At 42.8% G+C, this 26,025-nt stretch overlaps 1 protein-coding gene across 6 annotated transcripts in view; it reads left to right on the top strand.

Annotated features, from left to right (window-relative positions):
• Nucleotides 1-26,025, top strand: part of FAM114A1 (family with sequence similarity 114 member A1) — a 60,610-nt gene that overhangs the window by 18,857 nt on the left and 15,728 nt on the right. For 2 of the 6 annotated variants that reach the window (XM_080656518.1, XM_080656514.1), the window contains 5 exons: nucleotides 1,883-1,970; nucleotides 15,285-15,395; nucleotides 15,513-15,619; nucleotides 18,054-18,188; nucleotides 20,295-20,447. In XM_080656518.1, the coding sequence (XP_080512644.1) occupies nucleotides 1,883-1,970; nucleotides 15,285-15,395; nucleotides 15,513-15,619; nucleotides 18,054-18,188; nucleotides 20,295-20,447 (594 nt within the window). Of the gene's footprint in view, nucleotides 1-1,882; nucleotides 1,971-14,669; nucleotides 14,950-15,284; nucleotides 15,396-15,512; nucleotides 15,620-18,053; nucleotides 18,189-20,294; nucleotides 20,448-26,025 lie in introns of those variants that run through there. The other 4 variants (XM_080656516.1, XM_080656515.1, XM_080656519.1 and 1 more) reach the window with 3 other exon arrangements.

Genomic DNA, 26,025 nt, shown 5'->3' with positions numbered 1-26,025 from the left:
TGGCCCGTCTGGCATAGCTCAGTGATTGGGCATCAACCTATGAACCAGGAGGTCACGGTTCAATTCCCAGTCAGGGCACATGCCTAGTTTGCAGGCTTGATCCCCAGTGTGGGGCATGCAGGAGGCAGCCGATCAATGATTCTCTTTCATCATTGATGTTTCTATCTCTCTCCCTCTCCCTTCCACTCTGAAATAAATAAAAACATGTTTTAAAAAAAGATGTTTGTACTGATTTTAGAGAGAGAGGGGAAGGGAAAGAGAGAGAAAGAGAGAGAAAGAGTGAGAGAGAAAGAGAGAACATTGATGAGAGATCGGCTGCCTCCTGCATGCCCCCTACTGGGGATTGAGCCCACAATCCGGGCATGTGCCCTGACTGGGAATCAAACTAGAGACATCTCAGTGCCTGGGACAATGCTCAACCAACTGAGCCACACCATCAGGCCACACGTCCACTCTTATCTGAAAGAGTGGCAGGCAGCAGGGAAAAGGGAGTTGGAGATGACTAATGGACCAGCCTTTGGTCAAAAGTTATAGAATTTACAAACTTTGAAGGAATTTTTCACTTCTTACTTAACTACTTTCTTTATTTTTGGAGTGAAAGAACTGTGATTCTCCAAGTCCTAATATGTTCTTGCCTCATTTTTTAGAATGTATCCTATATAATAAGAGGCTAATATGCAAATTGTCCCCTTGACCAGGAGTTCAGCCAGGAGTTGGAACAGGGAGCAGGGCCAGCCAACTGCCCAAGGCCCCTCCCCCTGGCTGCCCGGCCCAATCGGCTCCAATCAGGGTGGGCCAGCCAGACCCCACCTGTGCACAAATTTGTGCACTGAGCCTCTAGTTCCTAGATAATAAGAGAAAGCCATGGTTTCACTAATTGGATCAGAATGCATTGGTTGCAAGTATTGCACAGATGAATTTTAGTTATTAATCAACAAATAAACGTATTGAGCACTCATTATATACCATGCACTCTTCTTGGCTCTGGGGATACATCAGTGGAGAGGAGGAGAAAAGAGAAATACACACACACACACACACACACACATCATGCAGGAATCTCATGGAACCCAAAGATAGGAATGCAGCAGAACCTCGAAGAGGAAGAGGAACCAGGGCTGAGAAGGTATCAGGAATTTGAATAGATCCTCTGAATATATCTCCTTCACTCTGCTCACTCTGCTCTCTCTTAATTCTTAGTCTGCATGGTGGATAGAATATGGTCACCCTACATTCCCTGAGTTTTCATCTTCTATTCAAGCAACCAGAGTCTCTCAGTCCTAATTCAAACACCTAAGCAAAAGGATTTGAATCTACTGAGCCCATGGACAGATATGGTTACAGGGGTCATTTTGAGTGGATTGGACACTTTGAAAGGTGTCTACCTTAAAAGGCTACCTGTTGCTGCTACCATTTCCATGCTCATTGATGCTTTTCTAGACACTTTGCCTATCACCTATGGCAAAGCTCCTAGAGATTTGAAAATTCACTCTACCTTGAAGAGCACAGTTCTTCAGTTCTCTACAAATTGCATGAATCAAAGTTGTTTTGAACTTTTTCAAATCACTCTTGTGCCCTAATATATTAAGTCCTTTTCCCCCACAGCCCTCTCCAGATGATGGGAGATTTGAGTCTTGGTTAACATCAAACTCCCTTCTCACTTCATGCCAAACCCTCAGAAGCCAACATCACTAGTAATCAATTTGGTTCCAAAGTACATATTGCAATGTGGGTTGGTATATTCTTTTATGGCCTTTATAAACTACAAGCCAGTGAGACATGGTTCTTGGTGATTTAAAAATCAAACAAAAACCTCCTCTTTGCTTCAAATCAATGCATGTTTTTGAATTACTGACCTCATGGCTAATCTGTTTTTCAACAGGCTGTGGATTCCCTTCCACAAGGAGGCCGATGGACAGGCTGGGGATCCTGGGGCAAATCTCTGCTCTCATCAGCATCTGCCACAGTAGGTAAGCATTATATCTTGCATTTGAATGGATAAAGTTCAGAAGCCTAAAAGTTTAGTCATACTATGTGCTGATACAGTTTAACATTAGCCTCTAAGATCATCATTTTTAGTGTTCTAAGTGCTTCATATATATTAATGCATTTATTCCCCAAAATAGACCTATAAAAAGATACTCTTATTTTCTCCATTTTAGAGAAAAGGAAGCTATATCACAGAGAGGCAAAGACCTTGTCCAAAGTGAGGAGTGGCTGGCTTGAGATATGAACAAAGGCGTATATTATTATTGACTCTTAAAATATAAGATTTGGGCTTTTAAAAATATATTGTTAAAGCTTTGTACTTATCATTCCACTTAAATATTTTAAAATGTACAACAAATGTACCTAAAAGGATCCACAAATGGTACTTTTGAGGTATCTATAAAAGGCACTTCAACAGCAGAGCACTGAAATACAAATAGAGATAATTATGCAGGTAGGAAGGATATATAATATATATTTAATATATCCCAAAGCTAATAGAGTTACTGTAATTGAGCATTGACCTTACTGTCAATAGAGTAACTGTAACTGAGCTTTTTGGCTGCCAGTATTTCTCACTGAATGATAAAATAAAACTTAGTTTACCTAGCCTTGGCCAAGTGACTCAGTTGGTTGGAGTATCGTCCCATGCACCAAAAGGATTCTAGACTGGGGTTTATATGGGAGGCAAGCAATTAATCGTTCTCTCTCTCCCTTCCTTTCTCTCTAAAATCAATAAAAATACATGTCCTTGGGTGCAGATTAATAAGAAAAAAAACTTATTTTAGCTAGATAAATTTATTATTTTTTATGGTATTACATTTTTGAAGAAGTTTCTTCTATTGGCCCTTTTTTGTTGTTATCCTCACCCCAGGATACCTTTTCCATTGATTTGTAGAGAGAGTGAAAGGATAGCATGGAGGGGGCAAAGAGAGAGAGCGGGAGAGAGAAACATTGATGTGAGAGAGATACATCCATCAGTTGCCTCCTGCTCACTCCCCAACCTGGTAGGGACAGAACCTGCAACCCAGGTATGTGCCCTTGACTGGGAATGACCAGAATTTAACCTGAGACCCTTTGGTGTGTGGGCCGATGCTCTAACCATTTAGAAACACTGGCCAGAGAACTATTGGCTCTTATGCAAGGAGAAAATATAATGGACAATGTCGTCATCAGTGCAGGTTTGTCAAAATATCCTTCGTGTGTCCTTTCCTTACATCCACTTTTCAAGAAAACTGAGGTATAACATCAACATGCCTGAGATAATGTAGCAAAGGCATTTCATCTCGAAGATAGAGAGTGAGGAGCAGGACAGGGGAAGTCACAAATAACACAGCTTTCATATAATTTAACTCGGGTGTCTCAAGGTATAGCTCACGGCCATGAGCATGTTGAGATGGACCGTGATTGGCCCAATCTGTTGTTACTTCTTAAACCAGGAGGGATAGGAAGGTCTGAAGGTCTTTTGTTCTGCTGCAATGGACCATGGTCACAAGCAATTTAAGGACCAGATATCTAATTTGATAAAATTTAGACTTCCTGGAAGAATGGATAGATTATCCCCCTAATTCCATGTCTGTCAAATATCATGAGAGCTCTGGCAGGAAGTAGCGTTTAAATAAATGTCGGCCTCTCTGGCGAGAGCTTGGAGAGCAGATTTTTCTCTATGCTAATTGAAGGGGACAGGTGTGCAGTGGGCACTATATATGGAGATGGAAAAAATTAGCCAAATTAAAGCAGAGAAACCTGTGTTGTCTGAACAGGACAGAATCTCTTCATGAGAGTGAGAATAAGCACCTGCAGGCAGCCTGCTTTCTGGGGAAAATGTTGGAGCTTTTAGTGGCTTACAAATGGATCTTGCCACTGGCAGCACTTAGGACTGACATGCTTTCTGAACCAAAACCTGCAAGTGTGGAGTCTAAAAGTTCTTGAAATTGGGATAAGTCATGGAAAAGTGAATAATATGGTCACAGAATTCTACAGCTGTCCTCATGATTTACGTCATTAACGGCGAAGTGTTCTGGGTTCTTCCAGTTATAATGGTGTCGAGAGCTGCCCTGGTTTTATAACAAATTCAGTGCTTTAGAAGGTTCTTTTTATAGACAAAGGATGTACTTTCATGTTAAATATAAGCTCCTTCCACGGTAAATGCAGAAACTTGTGCACACTTACAGGTGCACCTGCCAGTAACTGCTCTGCCCTAGTTGGTCTTTTTGCTCTTGTTCCTCATTGGTCAGCAGCTACACCTCATCCTTTGACTTTGGGCTTCTCTGGACCCTTACAAGGTTTTCCACCCACCAACTGACAGCTGACCTATTGAATTTACCACCTAGCATCTAAGGTATCCTGTTGTAATCTGACCTTTGCACATGTACAGCCTAATGCAGCCTTGGTCTCAGTGGACTGTGCTACAAGGTCTCTGGGTTCTAGGATAGCCAGAAGGTGATGTGATATAGCCAGAAGATGATGTATAGCCAGTAGATGATGTATAGCCAGTAGATGATGTGGTTTTACTGCTTAAAAAGCTCGGTGTTATTTCTGTGGCAAGTCTCACCTCACGCATCTTTTAACTTGAACAGAAGTCAATGTCTTTTATCTGTAGCCTGTGCTTGTGTTTGGTGTTGCTATTGAAGTTCCCCTGTGTCTAAGTTACCGTGAAGATGATAAAGACTGTATCTTGTTAATGTTGCAGACACTTAAAACTTCTGGTGTTTCTCGGCTGGCTCTGTGCGGTAACTGATCCAGAGAGTTAACTGCCCTTGAGCCAGCATGATCGCTGTGTCACCTTCCCTCTTCTGGTTGGTGGATGTACTGTGTCTCTGAGATTGTAGGACATTTGCACATTGGCCTATATAATATCAAAATGGTGTTCAGTATATCCTCTTGCATCCATTTCTATTGCTGTGTAACCAATTCCCATACATTTAGCGACTTTATTTTTTTTTAAAATAAATCTTTATTCAGATTATTACAATTGTTTCTCCTTTTTCCCCCATAGCTCCCCTCCACCCGGTTTCCACTCCACCTTCTGCCCTTACCTCCCCCGACTGTCCTCATCCATAGGTGTATGATTTTTGTCCAGTCTCTTCCTGAACGCCCCCATACCCCTTTCCCCCTGAGAATTATCAGTCCACTCCCTTTCTATGCCCCTGATTCTATTATATTCACCAGATTATTCTGTTCCTCAGGTTTTTAATTCACTTGATTTTTAGGTTCACTTGTTGATAGATATGTATTTGTTGTTCATAATTTTTATCTTTACATTTTTCTTCTTCCTCCTCTTCTTAAAGAATACCCTTCAGCATTTCATATAATACTGGTTTGGTGGTGATGAACTCCTTTAGCTTTTTCTTATCTGTGAAGCTCTTTATCTGACCTTCAATTCTGAATGATAGCTTTGCTGGGTAGAGTAATCTTGGTTGTAGGTTCTTGCTATTCATCACTTTGAAAATTTCTTGCCACTCCCGTCTTGCCTGCATAGTTTCTGTTGAGAAATCAGCTGACAATCGTATGGGTGCTCCCTTGTAGGTAATTAACTGTTTTTCTCTTGCTGCTTTTAAGATTCTCTCTTTGTCTTTTGCTCTTGGCATTTTAATTATGATGTGTCTTAGTGTGGTCCTCTTTGGATTCCTTTTGTTTGGGGTTCAGTGCGCTTCCTGAACTTGTAAGTCTATTTCTTTCACCAGGTGGGGGAAGTTTTCAGTCATTATTTCTTCAAATAGGTTTTCAGTATCTTGCTCTCTCTCTTCTTCTGGCACCCCTATAATTCTGATGTTGGTACACTTGAAGTTGTCCCAGAGTCTTCTTACACTATCTTCAACTTTTTGGATTTTTTTTGCTTTTTGCTTTTTCGGTTGAGTGTTTTTTGCTTCTTTGTATTTCAATTCTTTGACTTGATTCTTGTGTTCCTCTAGTCTGTTGTTGGGTCTCTGTATAATCTTTTTTATTTCAGTCAGTGTATGTTTAATTTCTAGTTGGTCCTTTTTCATATCTTCGAGGGTCTCGTTATATTTATCGGCCTTTTCTAGGATATTCTTGAAAAGCCTTATAACCGTGGTTTTGAATTCTATATCCAGTTGTTTGTTTTCCTCCATTTCTTTCGTTTGGGATCTGTTTCTTTGACGCCGCATTTTCACTGCTTCCCTGAGTTGGTAGGGTAGATTTGTGTGCTAGGTTTCCTATATGGCCCAGTGGGTCGGCCTCCCCAGTTAACCTGAGGTGGACACTCTTGGTGCACCCCTTTGTGGACTGTGTGTACAGCCTTGTTGTAGTTAAGTCTTGATTGTTGTTGGTATCACTGGGAGGAATTGACCTCCAGGCCAGTTGGCTGTAAGGATCAGCTGTGTCTACGCTGGGAGAAGTTTGGTGCTGGAGACAGCCTTATAGGATTAGACTTGCCAAATTGCAATAGCCTCTGTGCTCAGCTTGGATGGGGTGGAGTCTCAGGGCGGAGCAGACAGTCTTGGCTTCCAGTCAGCCTTGGCCTTGCACGCGCGTGCGCACCTTCAGACCTCTGCCTTCCCCGGCTCCCGAGTCTCTGCCCAGGAGTCCAGATCCCCCCCACAAGAGTGTGGGTCCCCAGGAGCTCGCCTGGAACTGGGGTTCAGTGCAGTCAGAACTGGGGCTCAGTGCAGTCAGGAGCTTCTGACTCCCTTCCACTAGGGAAAGCCTGTGGCAACCTGCGCAGCCTTTGTGCGCACTGGCATGCGCGCGCCTCCCGACCTTTGCCTTCCCCGGCTCCCGAGTCTCCGCCCGAGAGTCCAGATTCCCCCCGTAAGAGCGCGGGTCCCCAGGGGCTCGCCTGGAACTGGGGTTCAGTGCAGTCAGAACTGGGGTTCAGTGCAGTCAGGAGCTTCGGATTCCCTTCTGCTAGGGAAAGCCTGTGGCAACCTCCGCAGCCTTTGTGCGCACTGGCTCACGCACCTCCGGAACCCTGCCTGCCAGGGCTCTCCCGGGTCTCCCCCGGGTCTCCGAGTCTCCGGGTGCCTTTCTCTCTACCTGACAGTCCAGACTCCCCCTGCATGAGCCTGGGTCCACGGGGTTTCGCCCGGGACTGCGGTTCAGTGCAGTCAGAACTGGGGTTCAGTGTGGTCGGGGGCTTCTTTCCCCCTTCCGCCAGAGAAAGTCAGCCAGGCTCTCAGCCACCCTTCCTCTCTGCGCGCACAAAGACCCTTTGCCGTACCTCCAATTCTCTGTGAGCTTTTCTCTTTCCTTCTAGTTGTAGAATTTTCACTCAGCCAGCTTTCCTGTGGTTCTGGATGGTGTCCGTTCTATCTTTTAGTTGTAGTTTTGAAATTGTTGTGCGAGGCAGCAGTTTAGGTGCTTACCTATGCCGCCATCTTGGTTTCTTTTCCATTTAGCGACTTTAGAACAACATTGATTAGCTCACAGTTTCTGTGGGGCAGGACTTTAGGTGCAGGATAGCTAGGTCTGCTGCTCAGTGTCTTACCAGGCTGAAATCAAGGTGCCAGCCCACTGCATTCTCACCTGATGTTCAGGGTCATTTTCAAAGTTATATAGGGTGTTGACAGAACTTAGTTCCTTGCAGTTGTAGGACTGATACCCCCTTTTCTTGCTGGTTCTTAACCAGGGATCATTCTCAGTTCCTTGAGGCATCCCTCGGGTCCTTCTTCAAAGCCAGCAGAATAATCTCCTTCATACTTTTAAATCTCTCCCTTTAGGTGTCCTTTTAAAGATGCGCCTGATTAGTTCAGGCCCACTGACAATGATTTCTCTTTTGATTAACTCAAATGCAACTGATTAAGGACTTTAATTACATTTGAAAAATCCCTTCATTTTTTCCCTATAACATAACTAATCATGGGAGTGAAAGCCCATTATATTCACAATCCTGTTCACACTCTTAAGGTTGAGAGTTTTGGACGTGGGGGCGGGGGGGGGGGGTGCGCTGGAAGAAGGTGTTTATGTCACCAATTTTAGAAACTTAGTATCTTTTGATGGCTCTGGCTACATGATGGAATTTTGAAAAGTGTTTGAATCCTGGCATTTTTCTCTTGTTTGCACCAACAATGGTCAAAGGGCACATGAGGGAGACCAAAGAAATTCTGAAACATTGATGCTCGTCCTAAGAGTCCCTTTGGACAAATTGGAGCTATCTTGTGCATCACCACTGGTCATCACAACCCTAATGCATGCAAAAGCAATATAACTGAATACCACCCGTAAGTTGCTCCTAAGGCATATGTCAGATTTCTGGTCTGGATGTGCTATCTCTTTACATAGTCATAGTAGCTAAAATAATACCAGTATGTACTTCAAAACTGGATACGTATCTTTGTGGACCTGATAGGGAACTAAAGCAGGTATCGTAAGGGGAGGCTGAAGTCATGGGTTCCAGAGCTTGAAACAGAAAGTGGTGGTGGATGGGAGTTGAACTCCCAAAAGATAATTAAGGGATCACAAATGTCCCACAAATGGAGAGGTGTCCTGGCTGGGCTCACAGCCTGCAAAAGGGTTGGAATAGGGTCCAGCCATCAATGAACAGAGACTTTAAAAAGTTATGGGTAATGTCCTGGATTGTGTTCTATGTTGATCTGCTACCTTGGAATTGAAAAAGGCAAGCTAGGCATGCCTTGCATTATGTAGCGGTATAATAACCACCCAGGGCTCTGCAGCATTAATCGTTTATTATCATAAGACAAAGAAACTTATTGGAGAACAGAGCAGTCAGAGCAGTAGACAAGCTCTTAAAAGTTTATAAATTGCCTGTAGACAGTAAAGAAAGAAAATAACCATGTTTTCCATCGCAATTGATTTCAACTCAAAAGCCTCATGTTACCCCCAGGGTAATTCCAATTGCAGACCGGAGTGCAGAACACATAGTCTGTATGAAAACACAGAGCTGTCAATTCAGCACTGGAAACAGAAACCAATACTTCTTTTTCTTTTCAATCCTCACCTTAGAACATGCTTTTATTGATTTTAAAGAGAGAGGGGAAAGGAGAGGGAATGAGAGAGAGAAACATCGACGTGAGAAGGAAAGATCGATTGATTACCTCCCGCATATGCCCCGAGAGGGGATCGAACCCACAACTTGGGTATATGCCCTGACGGGGAATCGAACCTACGACCTTTCAGTGTATGGGACGATGCTCCAACTAATGGAGCCACCCAGCCAGGGTAAAACCAATACTTCTTACATTTGTTGAAAAGCTGATGTCACAGTAGTTAGAACTGTTTAAAGAGGGCAGGAGAGGAATTAGAAAAAGGAAACATTGAGAAGGTGGTTGTCTCTTGGAAAGAGCAATGTACCAGGAGTCAGAAGACCCAAGCCAGGCCCTGACTGCTACTAACTTGTGATCACAAAGGACTGTCACTAACTAGCTACACCATGCGTGCCAGCTCTCTGCAACTCAGCTTCCTTATTTGGAAAAGTGGGGGCGGGGGAATTTGACAAATTCTAAGATTCCTTTCAACTTCTGGAATATAATGATTCCATAGTCTGTAGCTATATATAGAAGGAGAAAGATGTTTGTAAGTACCGTGCTAAGTGGAAAAATACAGAAAATTGATTGACGTTTTGCTATTCTGTATTTTTCTAGTTTGTCTTTGCCCAACTACATTGATCCCAAAGTTAAAGGAAAACGAGAAAAAGCAACCTTCCCAATGTTTATATAAAATCAAGCATTTCTCAGCCAGCAATTATTTTGGGAAAGGCAGTAATTCTTGCCTTAGTTTCACCCACAGCTGCACTGTCATCACATTCTAAGAAGACCCAGGCCTTTGGACAAAGTCATAAAATGCAATAAAAATGGTTACTATTGAAGATCCAGGCAGAAACCAGAATGGAAAAGGAAAATGTAAAAAAAAAGAAATGATTTTGATGGTAATTTCAAAGTGATGTTGTGAGAACCAGATGTGATTGCCCACAAGCATCTTAGAGACCTGACTGGTTCCTAGATGATATTAAGAGCAATAGACCAATAATCAGAATGGAAGTCGACAATGCTGAAACCCATACAAATATGTATTCCAAAGTAAAAGCTCCATGGCAGAACAGAACAGTGTATTCCTAGATTCTACAGAAGGCCTAACTGTTTATTTAAAATTCTAGTTTTGACAGTTTTATGAGACTACAAGAAAACCTGAGGAGGGGGAAGTGCATCTGATCTGCATATTTACCTTTCAGAACTACCATTGCCCCCTTCCCCATCCTCTCCCAAGTTACACTTTTTTTTCCTTCTGCACATTTTAATGAATCCCTTCTCCCAGCACTGTCAGAAATAATGACAGCCTTTATTACAGAGAATGCCAAACTTGTCAGAATGATACTAAAATGAGAACCCTTAACTGTGTAAATCACTATTAATATCACATGAATTCATGTGACATTGCTGATGATATAAGAATTCTCAAGAATCACGATTTTAATCCATGGGTACTTTGTACTGGTCCCATATGCTCAAGGACCCTCAAGTAGGGCACCAGCTAACTCATTAGATTACTTAAATTTATTTTATTTTATTTTTTCTTTATTGATTACATATGTGTCCTTATCCCCCCATTGCTCTCGCACTCATGCCCTCACCCCCTGGTGTCTGTGTCCATTGGTTAGGCCCATATGTATGCATACAAGTCCTTTGGTTGATCTCTCCCCCTTACCCCCACCCTCCCCTACCTTCCCTCTGAGGTTTGACAGTCTGATCAATGCTTCTCTGTCTCTGGATCTGTTTTTGTTCATCAGTTTATGTCGTTCATTATATTCCACAAATGAGTGAGATCATGTGATATTTATCTTTCTCTGACTGGCTTCTTTCGCTTAGCATAATGCTCTCCAGTTCCATACATGCTGTTGCAAATGATAAGAATTCCTTCTTTTTTATAGCAGCGTAGTATTCCATTGTGTAGATGTACCGCCGTTTTTTAATCCACTCATCTGCTGATGGGCACTTAGGCTGTTTCCAAATCTTAGCTATGGTGAATTGTGCCGCTATGAACATAGGGGTGCATATATCCTTTCTGACTGGTCTTTCTGGTTTCTTGGGATATATTCCTAGAAGTGGGATTACAGGGTCAAATGGGAGTTCCATTTTTAGTTTTTTGAGGAAACTCCATACTGTTCTCCACAGTGGCTGCACCAGTCTGCATTCCCACCAGCAGTGCACGAGGGTTCCTTTTTCTCTGCATCCTCTCCAGCACTTGTTGTTTGTTGATTTGTTGATAATAGCTATTCTGACAGGTGTGAGATGGTACAGCATTGTTGTTTTGATTTGCATCTCTCGCATGATTAGTGACTTTGAGCATGTTTTCATATGTCTCTTGGCCTTCTTTATGTCCTCTTTTGAAAAGTATCTATTTAGGTCCATTGTCCACTTTTTGATTGGATTGTTTATCTTCCTTTTGTTAAGTTGTATGAGTTCCCTGTAAATGTTGGAGATAAACCCTTATCGGTGATAACATTGGCAAATATGTTCTCCCATGCAGTGGGCTTTCTTGTTGTTTTGTTGATGGTTTCTTTCGCTGTACAGAAGCTTTTTATTTTGGTATAGTCCCATTTGTTTATTCTCTCTTTAGTTTCCATTGCCCTAGGAGCTGTATTGGTGAAGATATTGCTTTGGCATATGTCTGAGATTTTGCTGCCTGTGGATTCCTCTAGTATTTTTATGGTTTCCTGTCTTATGTTTAAGTCCTTCATCCATTTTGAGTTTATTTTTGTGTATGATATAAGTTGGTGGTCTAGTTTCATTTTATTGCATGTATCTGTCCAATTTTCCCAACACCATTTATTGAAGAGACTGTCTTTACTCCATTGTATGTTCTTGCCTCCTTTGTCAAATATTAATTGGGCATAGTGGTTTGGGTCGGTTTCTGGGTTCTCTGTTCTATTCCATTGGTCTATATGTCTGTTCTTGTGCCAGTACCAGGCAGTTTTGAGAACATTGCCTTTTAATACAGCTTGATATCTGGTGTTGAGATCCCTCCTACTTTGTTCTTCTTTCTCAGGATTGCTGCAGCTATTCGGGGTCTTTTTTCATTCCAGATGAATTTTTGAAGAGTTCGTTCTAGGTCTGTGAAATATGCCATGGTATTTTAATGGGGAGTGCATTGAATCTATAGATTGCTTTGGGTTGTATGGACATTTTAATGATGTTGATTCTACCAATCCATGAACACGGTATGTTCTTCCCTCTGTTTACGTCTTCCTCTATCTCTTTTTTCAGTGTCCTGTAGTTTTCTGTAGGAGTACAGATCTTTTACCTCCTTAGTTAAGTTTATTCCTAGGTATCTTATTTGATTACTTAAATTTTTAATATAACATTTCCTCCCTTTTATTGCATTCATTCATTTATTTACTTTTCTTTTAAAAAATGAATATATAGAAAAGAAACCAAAGAAAGTAGGATTCATGCTTGAAATTTGTTCACAATCTTTTACAGTCTATGAATATGGTCCAGGGGTTAATGAATTTCTGTCTGATAATTAGGCAAACACTCTAAGTTTAGGTTCTTTCCACTTGAGTATAGGTGATAAATTAAACACTAGTCAATCGTTTAACATTTCTTTTTAAATTATACAGCACCCACAGCACTTACAGAGCATTCTTATCCTTGCAGTGCTGCAATATGTCAACGGGTGGAGGATATCCCATCTTCAGAACCATGGAATTTGGAGGGTTTTGATTTCTTTGAGGATACTTAGGGTTTGTGATGACATGTGAAGAAACTAATTTAGGAAATATACCCTATAGTATTATTCATATTTGTTGTTTTTCTCTGTTATTGGTAGAACCGATCAATGTCTGAGAATGAATCCCTCCCAGTCAAAAGGCAACCATGATTCCCTATTTTTACTTCCTTGTTTTGAGCACTAGATGTCACACTAAGTAAAGTTTTAGAAGTTATTCTTCAAAGTGGGGTGTGGTGTACAGTATAAAGCCTAGTTATGAAAGACCATAGCTTTATGTTTCTAGTAGAATGTAGTAAAGGTGTACTTTCACTAACAAAAGAATTCAGAAAAAAATAACTATTTATCAGAATATATTATTGTGCAGTATAATTACAACTCAATAAAACTGTGTGTGTGTGTGTGTGTGTGTGTGTGTGTATGTATGTAGTTGGAGTAGCAGCTATTGTTATATCTGTTAAACAGACACACCCCATTGAAATGCACATAAAAATGGTATTTCCTTCCAGAAACAAAGCTATTTTTCTAGAGACAGCCTATGCACACATATCTGTGATCATTTGTTTTCTGAGATGGCGAGAAGCTGTTCTTCTCTAGGAAGAGAATCAGATATGTTCCTAACCTGCAAAGGGTGGAAAAGGTGAAAGAGGAGATAATGACCATGAGGTTTAATAACCCCCTACTGGTCTCAGGGAACGAGGTGGAATCATCTTTCTTGCACGGCTTATGCAAAGAAGCTGTAACAGATGTGCCCCAGCCTTCTCAAACTCGTTCATTCCTTGATTGTAGCTCTCAGAAATCTAGGTAAGAAGCATAGATTCCTATCTGGATGTGCACGATTTCCTTTTTAACAATATGTATTTTTAAAAGATGGCAAGGAATATGGACTCAGTATGTAAATAAGTTAGATGGTTATGTTCTGTAACTTAAATGTGTTACTGAAACGCCAATAAGTTCCCGTTGAACTGCTTGGGATTCATTGGAAGCTAGAGAGAATTAATTCAAGTCTTGGTTTTGGCAGTTACAGTGCATCTTTTTTCCCCCCCCGACGTAACTCAATAATGAACTTGAACTGTATTTAATGATCTACACATGAATATAGACATATATTTCTGCATGTAATTAATGTTACAAACATCATAGATAATATTTCGGGGTTTTCTAGATCATGTATAATGATAGGTGATTCCCACTGGGTATAATTAGTCCTATGTCTGTTTGGTAAGTATCCGTGTCCTAATTATGTTCAGATAGCTCTGATGAAGTTACAACGGATACAATACTAATATTTGGGTTTGGGATTCATCCTTGTCTTTCTCTTAGTCAGTAGGTGGATAATTGGTCATTTTAACAGTGCCTTCTAAGACCAGGTAGTTCTTTTTGGCTCTAAGTCCTGGCATGACTTGGGATCTCCCCCCCGCCCCCCACCTCACCCCCGTATATTACTATTGCTGCTGCCTTGGATTTTAACCACCTGAGGTTGCCCTGATCCCAAGTGAAATCCTTCATTTCTCCCAGAGTGCTAGGGGGAGGTGAGTGCTGTGATGATGGCAGCTCTTGCTGTTTCTCCTTCAAGAACTAAATAGCCACTTAGGAGCGTCAGGAGATTTTTTTTGTTGGATTTGGGACTCTGAGAAAAGCTATAGCTCATCAGGAGGGCCTCTAATGAGAAACAAAGAATAAAATGTAGACAGGAATACAGGGTGTCCCCCCAAAAGTATATACATGTTATAAAGGCAGTGTTTATTAAAATATATTTCATTCTCACCATGTAATAGAATCTACAGCTATCAGCTGTTAAAGTCTGTATACATTATAAATATAGGGTATTTATATTTGTAATATAAATACCTTATATTTATCAAGCCAAGGGAGCATGTGTGTGTGTGTGTGTGTGTGTGTGCATATGTGTGTGTGTGTATGTGTGTGTGTGTTGGGGGTGGGGTGGGGCATGAGAAGGTCAGCTCTGTATTTACCCAGTAGTTACTGAATACCCACTGTGCTGGGTCCAGGAGAGAGAGGTTCTGTCCCTGCTCAGATAGAGTGAAGCCAGTGCCCTTCATCCTGGCTGACTGTTCTTATCGCTCCTGTTTTACTGTCAAGACAACTGTCAGAGCTGTCGGGTGCCCTTCCTGGTTTTCCCACGGACTTGCCTTTAGATTTTGACACATGGGCTCCGACCCTGCTCTCTCCATTCTAAAGGAATGACCAACACGTGGAAAGAGCGTGTTAAAGCTCAACTGATTTCAATTCACCAAATAACAATGGAGCACCTGCCACGGGCTGGGCCTGCAAGGAATCAAATACTATTCATAGGTAATCTCTTCAGTGTAAGATCCCAGGTTGCTAGTTAGACAGTGTGCAAAGCCACAGGGAATAATAAAGCATCTGGGAGCGCTTCACATCGGTCTCTCTTATCTGCTCCTCGCAATAACCCAACGAAGAAACTGAGTCACTGAGAGATTAGGAAACTTCTCCCAGGTCACCCCCCAGGCAGTGGTGAAGCTGAGCTGGAACTGGGACCCACATCTGAGCGATTGCCAAGTCTATGCTGTCCACCACCACCCCTGCTTACCACCACTCTGGGAGATGAGCTCTAGAATTTGAGGATTTCTGTTGTAGCCATGAACCATATCTTCATTTCCCAATAGGTCATGGATTGACGGCAGTCAAGGAAAAAGCAGGGGCCCTACGGATCCATAGTGTAAATTCTGGCTCTTCCGAAGGGGCCCAACCTGACACCGAAAATGGCGTCCCTCCAAGTGAGTGATGTATTGATCGGGGGGCTTCTTGGAGTTGGGCTGTATTACACTAGATGCACAAATAAGAAGATTTCAGATCAGTGAAATGAACTGTGAAACAACCTTTTCTCTCTTCAGCAGCAGATGCGGCCCCAGATCAGAGCCCTGAGGAAGGCCCACCCACCTCTCCTTCGTCGGGGTCCCGGGGCGTGCTGTCAGCCATCACCAATGTGGTTCAAAACACAGTAAGTCCTTAGCTGCTTCCTCTGTTTGCCCTGGAGTCTCCCGGCGCCTTCCTTTGATATCTCTATTTACCAGTGACCTAGATACATCAGAGCAAAAATGGCCTTGCTCACAACTTGGGATTACGGTTTTGTTATGCTTCCTCCTACAGAGTAGGCGTAAACCTTGGAACCAAAATAATAAGGGCAAAACGAAATGAATTTTATGTTTAAAAGAAAGGAGCTGTTTAAAAGGAACATTTCTCAGCCTGATGTCACTGTCCTCCAGCTGCTGCAAGGACAGCGTCTGGCTGCGGGGAGAGAGGGCTGGTTCTCAGAGCTGGGACAGCTGTTTTCCCTCAGCGCTCTGTGCCTCTTAACCTTCAATTTGAAATATCATACAGCCACTTAAATAAACATAAATTCTGGTAAAGAGTCAGGAACAACATCCCCAAGATGTTCCTAAAGTGCTTCCAGATAACTAAGACCCACATTCTTCCCCCATTCCCACCTCCCAATTTCCCTTCCTCCCACTCTCCCTTCCTCCAATAACTCAAAGTCCGTCCCCCCCGACTCACACCCCTGGCTGGGGGAAGGGAGCTGCCTACCTCTTAAAGAAACTTGTTATTGGCAACAAAACAGATGAATAATGAAAAAAGTGGGAGGTACCCCAACTGAGGTCACACTGTTCAGAACGCTGTGCAACTTAAAACGTATGAATTGTTTGTCAGTGGAATTTTCCATTTAATATTTTTGAACTGCCGTTGACGGCGGGTAACTGAAACCTTGCAAAGTGAAACTGCAGGTTGGGAGGTCACTATGTTCTCTTTTCCCAAGCTCCAGACACGCCCCACCAGGGCTGCCCTTATTCAAAGTCCCTACAACCTTCCTTCTCTCATTTTATTCTCTACTTTAGTAATCCCCCATAGAATGTTAGAAGAAAATAAATCAAATATACAGAAGTGTGAATGGCCAATATCCCAGTCCTCCCAAAGTATGTGTATTTTAAGATTTGTTTTATAGTGTGATTATTGATTTGCACCCAAATCTGGAAACAAGTCTCAATGTCCAGGATGAAAATGATGGATAAAGCATATTAACTCAGGGAAATAGAATATTGCTATTGAAGTGATAATTATGAAGATTGGGAAATGCATGCAGGTAATAATCTATATATATAAAAGGCTAAGCGACCATCACATCTGAAACAACCGAACGGACAACCAAACAGGCTGCGTGGGGTGACCAGGCTGGCAGGGGAGTTAGTGAGGTGTGACCAAACGACCAAGCAGCAGGCTGCATGGGGCAACCAGGCCCATGGGGGGGGGGCAGTTGGTGACAACCAAACCGGCAGGGGGGGACAGTGAGGGGTGACCAGGCAAGCAGAGGGGGGCACTGAGGGGCAACCATGCCAGCAGGGGTGGGGGGGACAGTTGGGGGCGACCAGGCCAGCAGGGGGGGCAGTTGGGGGCAACTACACCTTCAGGGGGGGCAGTTGGGCGTGACTAGGCCAGCAGGGGGTGCAATTAGGCGTGATCAGGCAGGCAGGCAGGTGAGCAGTTAGGAGCCAGTGGTCCCGGATTGTGAGAGGGATCCCGGATTGGAGAGGGTGCAGGCTGGGCTGAGGGGACCCACCGCCCTCATACACAAATTTTGTGCACCGGGCCTCTAGGATAATAATAAAATATAATGTATATAAATTCAGGTAAGGTGAGAAGAACACAGGTATATGCATATTGTAATTGCAGTTGTACAGTTGGAGGGTATGTGCAGAAGTTGCAAAGACTTTAAGCAGTTCTGTTTATATGAACAGTTTATGTGAGAAAGATGATTGTTTTCATCTTTTCTTTTTAAGGAAAACAGTGACTGACAAAGGGATTCACAAGAGGATAACTGTATAATAGAACAGTGTCTAAAGCCAGTAGTATATGGAAATCAGCCCGTCTTAGTTCATGAATATACTAATCATAGGCAGTTATTACTAGTTTCTAAAAGTGTGGAAGAGCCATCTGAAACAGCCTAAGGCTTCTACACTCCAGGGCCCTCGATTAAAGAATTCCCTAAACTGCCAAGAGCATCTGACATTTTAATAGATTGCTCCACATAACTCTGTTACTTGGCTTAAACTTTTTTCAAAGTAGCCATCGGGTCACCTATTAATTTTATGTCCTTGATACATATCTATTCATACACTCAGAGCTGGTCAAAGTAATCCCAAATATGTTTTGTTTTTTTCTAACCATCCTTTTAAATAACATTGCATGTCCTACAAATCATATGGCATATGCTATTCTAAGGGAAAGCAAATCAGATTAAGTGGATAATAAATCTCCTGATGAAAAAAATTATGACGTCATGTTGATATTAATATTTGAAGACAGAGCCCTCTGGGAGCTGCTGACTGCTGCGAAGCAGCAAAATGTAAAAATCTAATCTCATGCAATCCCCCCATCTGCAGGGTAAAAGCGTCTTAACAGGTGGGCTTGATGCTTTGGAGTTCATCGGTAAGAAAACCATGAATGTCCTCGCAGAAAGTGACCCAGGCTTTAAGCGGACCAAGACACTCATGGAAAGAACCGTTTCGTTATCTCAGGTGGGATTATGGTTTTTTGGAAGTTTTTCTTTCAGTCAATAAAACAAGAGGTAGTAGAGGCCTGGAACAGCGTGGAGCCATGAAGGTGGTCATGAGTGCTGATCCTAGCGAAGGCCTATGCACATTTCCTGAAGGGCTGAATGTGGGGTGTGAGATAGAGGGAGGAGGCAAGGATGGCTCCGAGGTGTTGGCCTGAGCAATTGGAAGGATGACGCTGCCACTAGCTGAGGGAAGTCTGCTAGGGTTTCCCTAACCCACAGTCAGTGACTGGAAATCAGAAGTGTTCACCCATGCACGACCTGCATGCCTCGTGGTTCTCTCCCAGTGGAACTCTCTGGGGAACATTCCTCGGATCTCATGCCAGAATCACTCCTTGCTTTTTAAACCCATCTCCTTTCCAGAGGGAAAATAGAACCAACATCCTGGGTAAAGCCAGGTTTTCTCTAGGCAACTTGAATTTCACTCTCCCTTCTTTGGAGTGAATTCAAATCACTCCAGGATGACGTTTTCCCATTACCTTCCATTTCAGCCCTTTCCTCTCTGTATCAAAGCACAAAGTCAGAGATGGAAGTTGTGTAGAGAAAGGAAGCAATTTCAATGTCAATTGGTTATTTTGTTTTGCCACCACCAACCCAGTGAGATCAGTGGGGAGGGGTGTGTGTGTTACCTGCCACCTTGATTGGCTCCGACTCCTGGTGACTGAGTGATGTCCACAATGTCCTGTCCTCCTGCTCAGCTCCTGTAGACTTAGGCCTATGGCTTCTTGCATGAAGTCAGTCCTTCTCCTGTTTGGTCTTCCTCTTTTCCTGCTGCTTTCTATTTTCCCAGCATGATTGACTTTTCCAAAATCCCCACCTTTTCATGAAGTGCCCAAAGGACAGCTTCAGTGTTGACATTTTTCCCTCCAGTGAGGTTTCAGGCTTAATTTGCTTTGGGACCCACTTGTTTATCTTCCTGCAGAGGGTCCATCCGTAGAGCTCTCCTCCAACTCCATATTTCAAATGAGTGATTTCTTTTTCCTATCAATCTTCTTCACTGGGTTTTATTGTGTTAAAAATTGCCAGTGGTTTGATGGGGTTGTTTCGAAAATGTTAAAATTCAGAGCTTGTACTTATTAAAGACAAACAGGAAGGAGAGTTCTGTCTGCGGCCCTGTGGGTTTTCAGCCAATAACATCAAGACCCAAAAGGAGGAAGTGGCTGATTGTTTCATTGACACATAATAAAAACAAAATCTATTCTCCCATGATCTTCCCTAACTGACCTTGTGGTGGCCAGTGTCTTTATGTGCTCTTCACAGATATTAAACAACCCTATAAACTTAATGCCCCAGTAAATTTGATGAGGAATTGAATAAATGAGGTATAAAAACAAAGAAAGCAAGTGCAGAAAACTGGGAGTGACTAGTGGTCTTGTGTTCCTTTCATTGTCCTTTTATTTAATCAACAGAAAACATAATGTGAGAAATATTATCAACGAGTAGAGGAACTCAGTTCACAGTCATACCTCTCATGAGCGATCTAAGAACTGCCAAGCTAACATTCTTATTTACATTCAGGATCTAGTAAGGAATATATTATTAATTTATAGTTTATTAATTTTGTGTGTTTTAATAACCACACATACACAAATTTTTAAATAATGTGACTCAGATAAAATCAGGTCAGTTAGTTTCTTCTTTGAAGTCTGCCTAAGTGCAGCCATCACAGTTAATCCTGTCACAGTAGATTAAACTTTTCTAGTGCACATACATTTGCTCATTATAAAAAATTTTGACATTGTAGAGAATTTAATCACACTCAGAAAACACTTCCGTGGAAACCACTGTTGAACTTCTGTTATGCTTCTTTCCAGTCCTATACCGGGGCACAGAATTTTTCCTTTGTTTTGTTGTGTACATAATGAACATGTAAAATTTGAAGTGGAATATTGTGTAAAAATTGTCAGTAGAATCCATCAAAACCATCAATTTTTTTTTTAGAAATTCCAAAGTGACTAAAACCTACTCTTACAAATACAGAGTCAGCCCTCATATCCCACTACTTCTTATGCAGGAAACGGGGCTTCCGGGCACACAGTGAGTTTACGAATATTGCGTATTTCTGCAGATGTTAAGGGAGGCCAAGGAGAAGGAGAAGCAGAGACTGGCGCAGCAGGTCACAGCCGAGAGGACTGCACACTACGGGATGCTGTTTGATGAGTACCAAGGTTTGTCACACCTGGAAGCTCTGGAAATTCTATCCAATGAAAGTGAAAGCAAGGTATGTCTGCACAGATCATTTTAACTGACATATTCATCAACGTGTTTTCTTAAATAGCAAAGAAACTGGAAAATCTGCCATTAAAGCACCTCCTTATTATTGTGCCGAGGTCACAAATACTGTACAGCCTATGACACCCCCCCCCCCATGCTCCATATTATTCCCTCTCTGTCCTGTGCCACGCTATTACTCCTCCCCATCCCTAAGAGGGCCAGCACAGTCAGAGTCATCACTAGGCAGACCTAATGGTGCAACAGGCTGCTCCGAAGCTTGGCTGTCAGGCTCCTGGCCCTGCACCTCTCTTTGCTGACATAGGACCCAGATCAAAGATGCCCTACGAAGCCCCGTCTTCATTCCCACCCAGTGAAAACAAAGCAGCTGATGTTGGTTCCAGACTGTGGAGTTTTAATATATTTAATTTTATGGGTTATATGTTTAATCACCCATTTGTTAGATTGCCTGGGCTACAACGGGCAGGATTATCTTATTGGTGGTTACAGTTCTATTTGGGAATGCTCCTGAGAAGCCACCCAGCAGCCCTGCATGTTCACATTCCCCCGCTGTGATCCCAAGGCTGTGATCCCAAGAAATAAAACATCGCCCTAGCCAGTTTGGCTCAGTGGCTAGAGTGCTGGTCAAGGGCATGTACCTTGGTTGCAGGCTTGACCCCCGGCCCTGGTTGAAGTGTGTGCAGGAAGCAACCAATCCATGTGTCTCTCTCACATCCATGTTTTTCTCTCTCTGCCTCTCCCACCCCCTTCCACTGTTTCTAAAAGTCAATGGAAAAATATCCTAGGGTAAGGATTAACAAAAACAAAACAAAACAAAAACCTGAAGAGCAAAAATCAGCAGGGTGTGGTGATTTCTTTTCTAAAGGATCTACATGGTGTGTATATGTGTTAGTTAGCAAACACTTATACTGGCACTTATATAGTCACCATTCTAAGCACTTAATTTTATTTTATTTATTTTTTATTAAATTTATTGGGTTGACATTGGTTAATAGGATCATATAGGTTTCAAGTGTACATTTCTATGATACGAGATCTGTATATTCTACTGTGTGCCCATCACCCAAAATCAAATCATCTTCCGTCAAAACCGTTAACTCATTTAATTATGGCTCTTTTGTGTGAATGTCAGGGTGCCTGTAGTCTAGGCTACTTTTCCAGTGGAGGCCATAGGACAGTGCCCTTTGGACCTCCCATGAGGGGCTCTGGGCTATGAGGAGCTGTGGGCCATTCACTGGGGAGAGGCAGGTGCTCAGACAGGAAGTTGAACTTGGAGGTGAGCCTCCGAATGGAGAAGAGGTTTTTGAATCTAGGCTTTATCATTTCATGTTTGGACTTTGAAGAGATTAAGACATTCTTCCTGCCTCGTCAGGGGAAGATGACATCTGCCACATAGCAGGCAACCAAGGACCAAACAAGATGGAAACACACACATCCCCCACTCCTCACCCACAAGATTATTGGTTACAAGTTACTGTCTGTGTTTATTTCCTTTTCAGTTACCCAGGAGTCATCAGTGACAGTCTTCTGGTAAACTGTTAACAGATAATTTTTTAAAAAAAGGCAAAATCATGAGATATCAAATGAACATGAATTAAATCATTTATTTATTTCATTAATTAAATGAAGGAACCAAACAACTATTATATTTTCAAAAGGGAAAGCCCAAGGAGCACAGATTTATACGGAGTAAAACAATTTTGAAATTTTGTGCAAATGGACACAAACCTGGTTTTTGCAGAGGAGGTGTCCCTCCACTGGGAAAAATTCACTCACATATCTGTAGTCAAGAATTATTTTTGTGCTTCAAACAGCTATCTACAGTGTAGAGAGTTATAAAATGACTCCCATAGAGCAGAATCCGATGATCTGGGAAGGGGGCGTTAGAGAATGAAGCACAGAGTTTTCCCTACAAAGCTGTTTGGGGTCAGACATTACGTGATCAGATATAACTCAGTAGCTGTATGGTTTGGGACCTGTCTTACCTCAGTCTCCTTATCTATGAAATGTGAATGGTAATGAAAACCTATTTCGTAGGGTTAGTAAAATAATTGAGATAATCCATGTGAAGTTAGTCACAGCATGCCTTATACATAATAAGCACTCAATAAATGTTAGCTGCCATTTTATTGTATACATATATGTGTATAGGTAATATATACTGTTGATGACATTTTATTTTTATATGAATTCTTATGTATTTGTTATTAATACTAAAAACATTACAGGGGAGCATGACCCCTTGGAGCTGTCCTGGTGGTAGCTGGAGAGATTTCACTCTGGCTGGTTCCACCGCAGGTCTCAGCCGTGAAACCGCCGCAGGTCCCAGGTCCCTAGGAAAGAGCCCCAAAGGACTGCTGTTGCTAGGAGGGAGGTGAGGTCCCTGGAGGGAGGCGTTTCTCTCTATTTGCACACTGCTCCCTCAAACTCAGCTTTCCTTCCCCAGTCTGGAGATTTTTGTAGTTTTCATAGTAAGGAATGTAGACATTTTTTTCCAATTAGCTTAGTGATGTTACTTACTGGGTGCTGTAATAAACAGTCCTAAAATGTTATGGGTCGAACCCATTAGGCGTTATCCTCCCTCCTGTAACAGTCCCCGATGGGGGTGCCTGATCAGCAGGCAGCTTTCCTGCACGTAGGGATCCAGGAGCCAGGCTCTGCCCATCTTGTGCCTCCACTAGACCCATCCTAATGCTCACAGGCCTCTGGCAAGAATACAGATGGAGACCTATGCTTGGGATGTCAGCTTGAACAACAACAACAACAAAAAATGCAGGATGACTAGTTAAATTTTAACTTTAGAAAAGCAATGAATACTTTTTTTTTTTTAAGCATAAATATGTCCCGTGCAATATTTGGGACATAACATTTATACTACAAAAATATTCGTTGTTTATCCAGAATTCAAACTTAACTGGCCTGTATTTTATCTGGCAACCCTACACATACCAAATGTTTAAGAGTAAAAGCACTTTCGGAAACAGACTGCTGAAGAAAATACATTCTACCATCCTACCCTTGACACATATACTGTCTAATAACCTGGAAGGCCAGGTTCCCATTTAGACTTCTCAGACTCCTCCAATTTCCACACCACCCTCCTGCCTGCTCTCCTCCCTTTATCTCCGGTTGTCTGCCACCTCAGAGAGCCTCACATGCACATGTAATGATGACTTAGTTCAAGTTCCAGCACACCCTGCGAACATCCACCTCTTTGTCAGCCCGTGGGCCCGAAGTGCACTCTCCAGTAGCCGGTCCCACTGTAAGGAGCACAGCCTGGGGAAGAGGTCCCTACAGGCCGTGGAAGGGAACGTGGGGAGTCCCCTGGGGGAGGGCGGTCCAGAAGGGGGAGTACGGGCTCTGGGCAGCCTATCCTTTTGCCCTGCGGACTCCCCTGTGTCCTATTCTAAAGTATTGGCTTTTACCATCACCTACTGCAGCCGTGGGCAAACTACGGCCCACGGGCCGGATCCGGCCCGTTCGACTGTTCTATCCGGCCCGTGGAGCAGAAAGAGTGGAGGGTTCTCTTGCTCTCCCCTCTGCTCCTTTACTTTGAATTTATATTAGTTCACACAAACACTCCATCCACGCTTTTGTTCCGGCCCTCTGGTCCAGTTTAAGAACCCATTGTGGCCCTCGAGTCAAAAAGTTTGCCCACCCCTGATCTAGTGTCTTCTCAATCCCATCAGCCTAAGAGCGGACACTCCCATTTTTTAAAAGCTTTGACCCAGAAATGGTTTCTGTCTCCTCTGCTAACATTCCATTGGCTAAACTGAGACAAGGCATAAGGAAATATAAGGACTTGTGAGCATTAGTATCTACCAGATTGGTTCTAGGATGGCAGTTGGCATGTGGTGTAATCTGTAAGTCTTAAGGAAAAACTAATAATTGTATTGCCATTATACTAAATATTCAACAGAAAGAGTAAACAAGAATCTTCAAAATGGTACCCCACGCCCCCTTTCGGGGAAAAGATTTTTAAGGCAGACTGTCCTTGTGTTCCGACAGCACTTAAGAACAGTGCCAGACACGCAGTCAGCATTCCACAAATATTTATTGAGGCATGCATAATCAATTATTTATTATTGATTTGAAATAAAGATTCAATGCACATTGCCTTGCATAACGGAATGAACTAGAAGGAAGCAAAAGAGATGCTGTAGTAGACAGATGCAGACAAATGAGTCCTTTGCTTAAAAGAACCTTTACCAGGCGTGCCCCAAGCAGAAAACCCCGCTGCAATCACTGCAGGAGGATGGCTCCCCTCCAGAGGCCATGGGAAAACCAAAATGTTCCACGTGTGTGTACATTTTCCCTAAGGGTTGTGCTCTCACTTATTCAATTACTTTATTTTTACTCATAGACAACTGCTGTTTAGAAAATATATCTGAAGCGTCGGAATTTGACGTGGGCACATCTAGGACCCTGAGACCTAAACATGAGTGTGTGAGCTGCAGGAAAGAGTTGGACGGAGGCGGGAGGCGGTCGGTCCGGGTGAAAAGGAGGGGTGGCGGCCTCGTGCAGCGTGCATTTGCTTTCACCTGCTGCACTCGGCTAATGGGTTTTGTGATGATGACTTCCCGCCGGGCTTCTGCTCAAAGCTTCGGCACTGGCTGCATTAGCAACGTTTAGGAAATTGGTGTTCTGGCATCCCGGTGCCCTCTCTAACTCCCTCACTTATCCTGATGTGCGAATCTACTACCATCATGAATATTAAAGCATATTCTAAAGGGCAGGGTGGTTCCTCTGCTGGCTCTCCCTCCAGAGCGAGGGTTGGCCCCGCAGAATGAAAAATTAAAAGCCTTGTACTGTACGGTCGTACTTCAAAGGGCGAGAACCATGCCGTTTGGCCAGCTTGGAAATGGAAATCAATGTTCAGACCCGCAGAGGATGACTGGCCATCTGTACAAATAATGTTTAAGTGTTTACAAAGGATCCGTTCAAAGAAGGGAGCTGGAGACAATGGGCAGGGAGAACAGCAGTTCAGGGAGGACACCAGACCTCACACACCCTCTCGCCTCCCCCAGGGGATGGGCAGCTCCCTCGCTGGTGCCCCTACTGACACTCCACTGGCACTGTCATGGTCTTATAGGGTATCGTGGGCTCCCTCTCCTAGACTACAAGATCTCTGAGAAGAAAATTGTGTTTTGTGCATTTTTGCAACTCCAGTACAATAACCCGTGTATAGATATCTGTATCTGTGTATACCTGGTACATAATATTTATTTATTTACATATGTATATATGTGGATATGTATATGTATATAAAATGTCTTGATCATCACTGTAAATACTTTTAACTTTCAAGTCAACCGTACAAGGCAGATGCTTTTAGTCCCCATTTGAAAGATACCAACCATTTGGAGCTGAGGCATAGAACGGTTAAATTGCCCAAGGTCACATAATTACGAAGAGAGGAGCTGATATTTGAATCTAGGGTTGACATCAAAGTGTGTTTGTAAGCACTGTCACCCAGGAGCGACTGTGTGCAGTGCCCTTCACGTTCGTCATCTCATTTACCACACATCAATCACAGTAGAAGTGTGGGTCTCACCTTAAAATTTTTA

The sequence above is a fragment of the Plecotus auritus genome (genome assembly GCF_963455305.1).
Source record: "Plecotus auritus genome assembly, chromosome: 1".
Taxonomy (NCBI): Eukaryota; Metazoa; Chordata; class Mammalia; order Chiroptera; family Vespertilionidae; genus Plecotus; species Plecotus auritus.
This window is presented reverse-complemented; position numbering and strand designations above follow the sequence as displayed.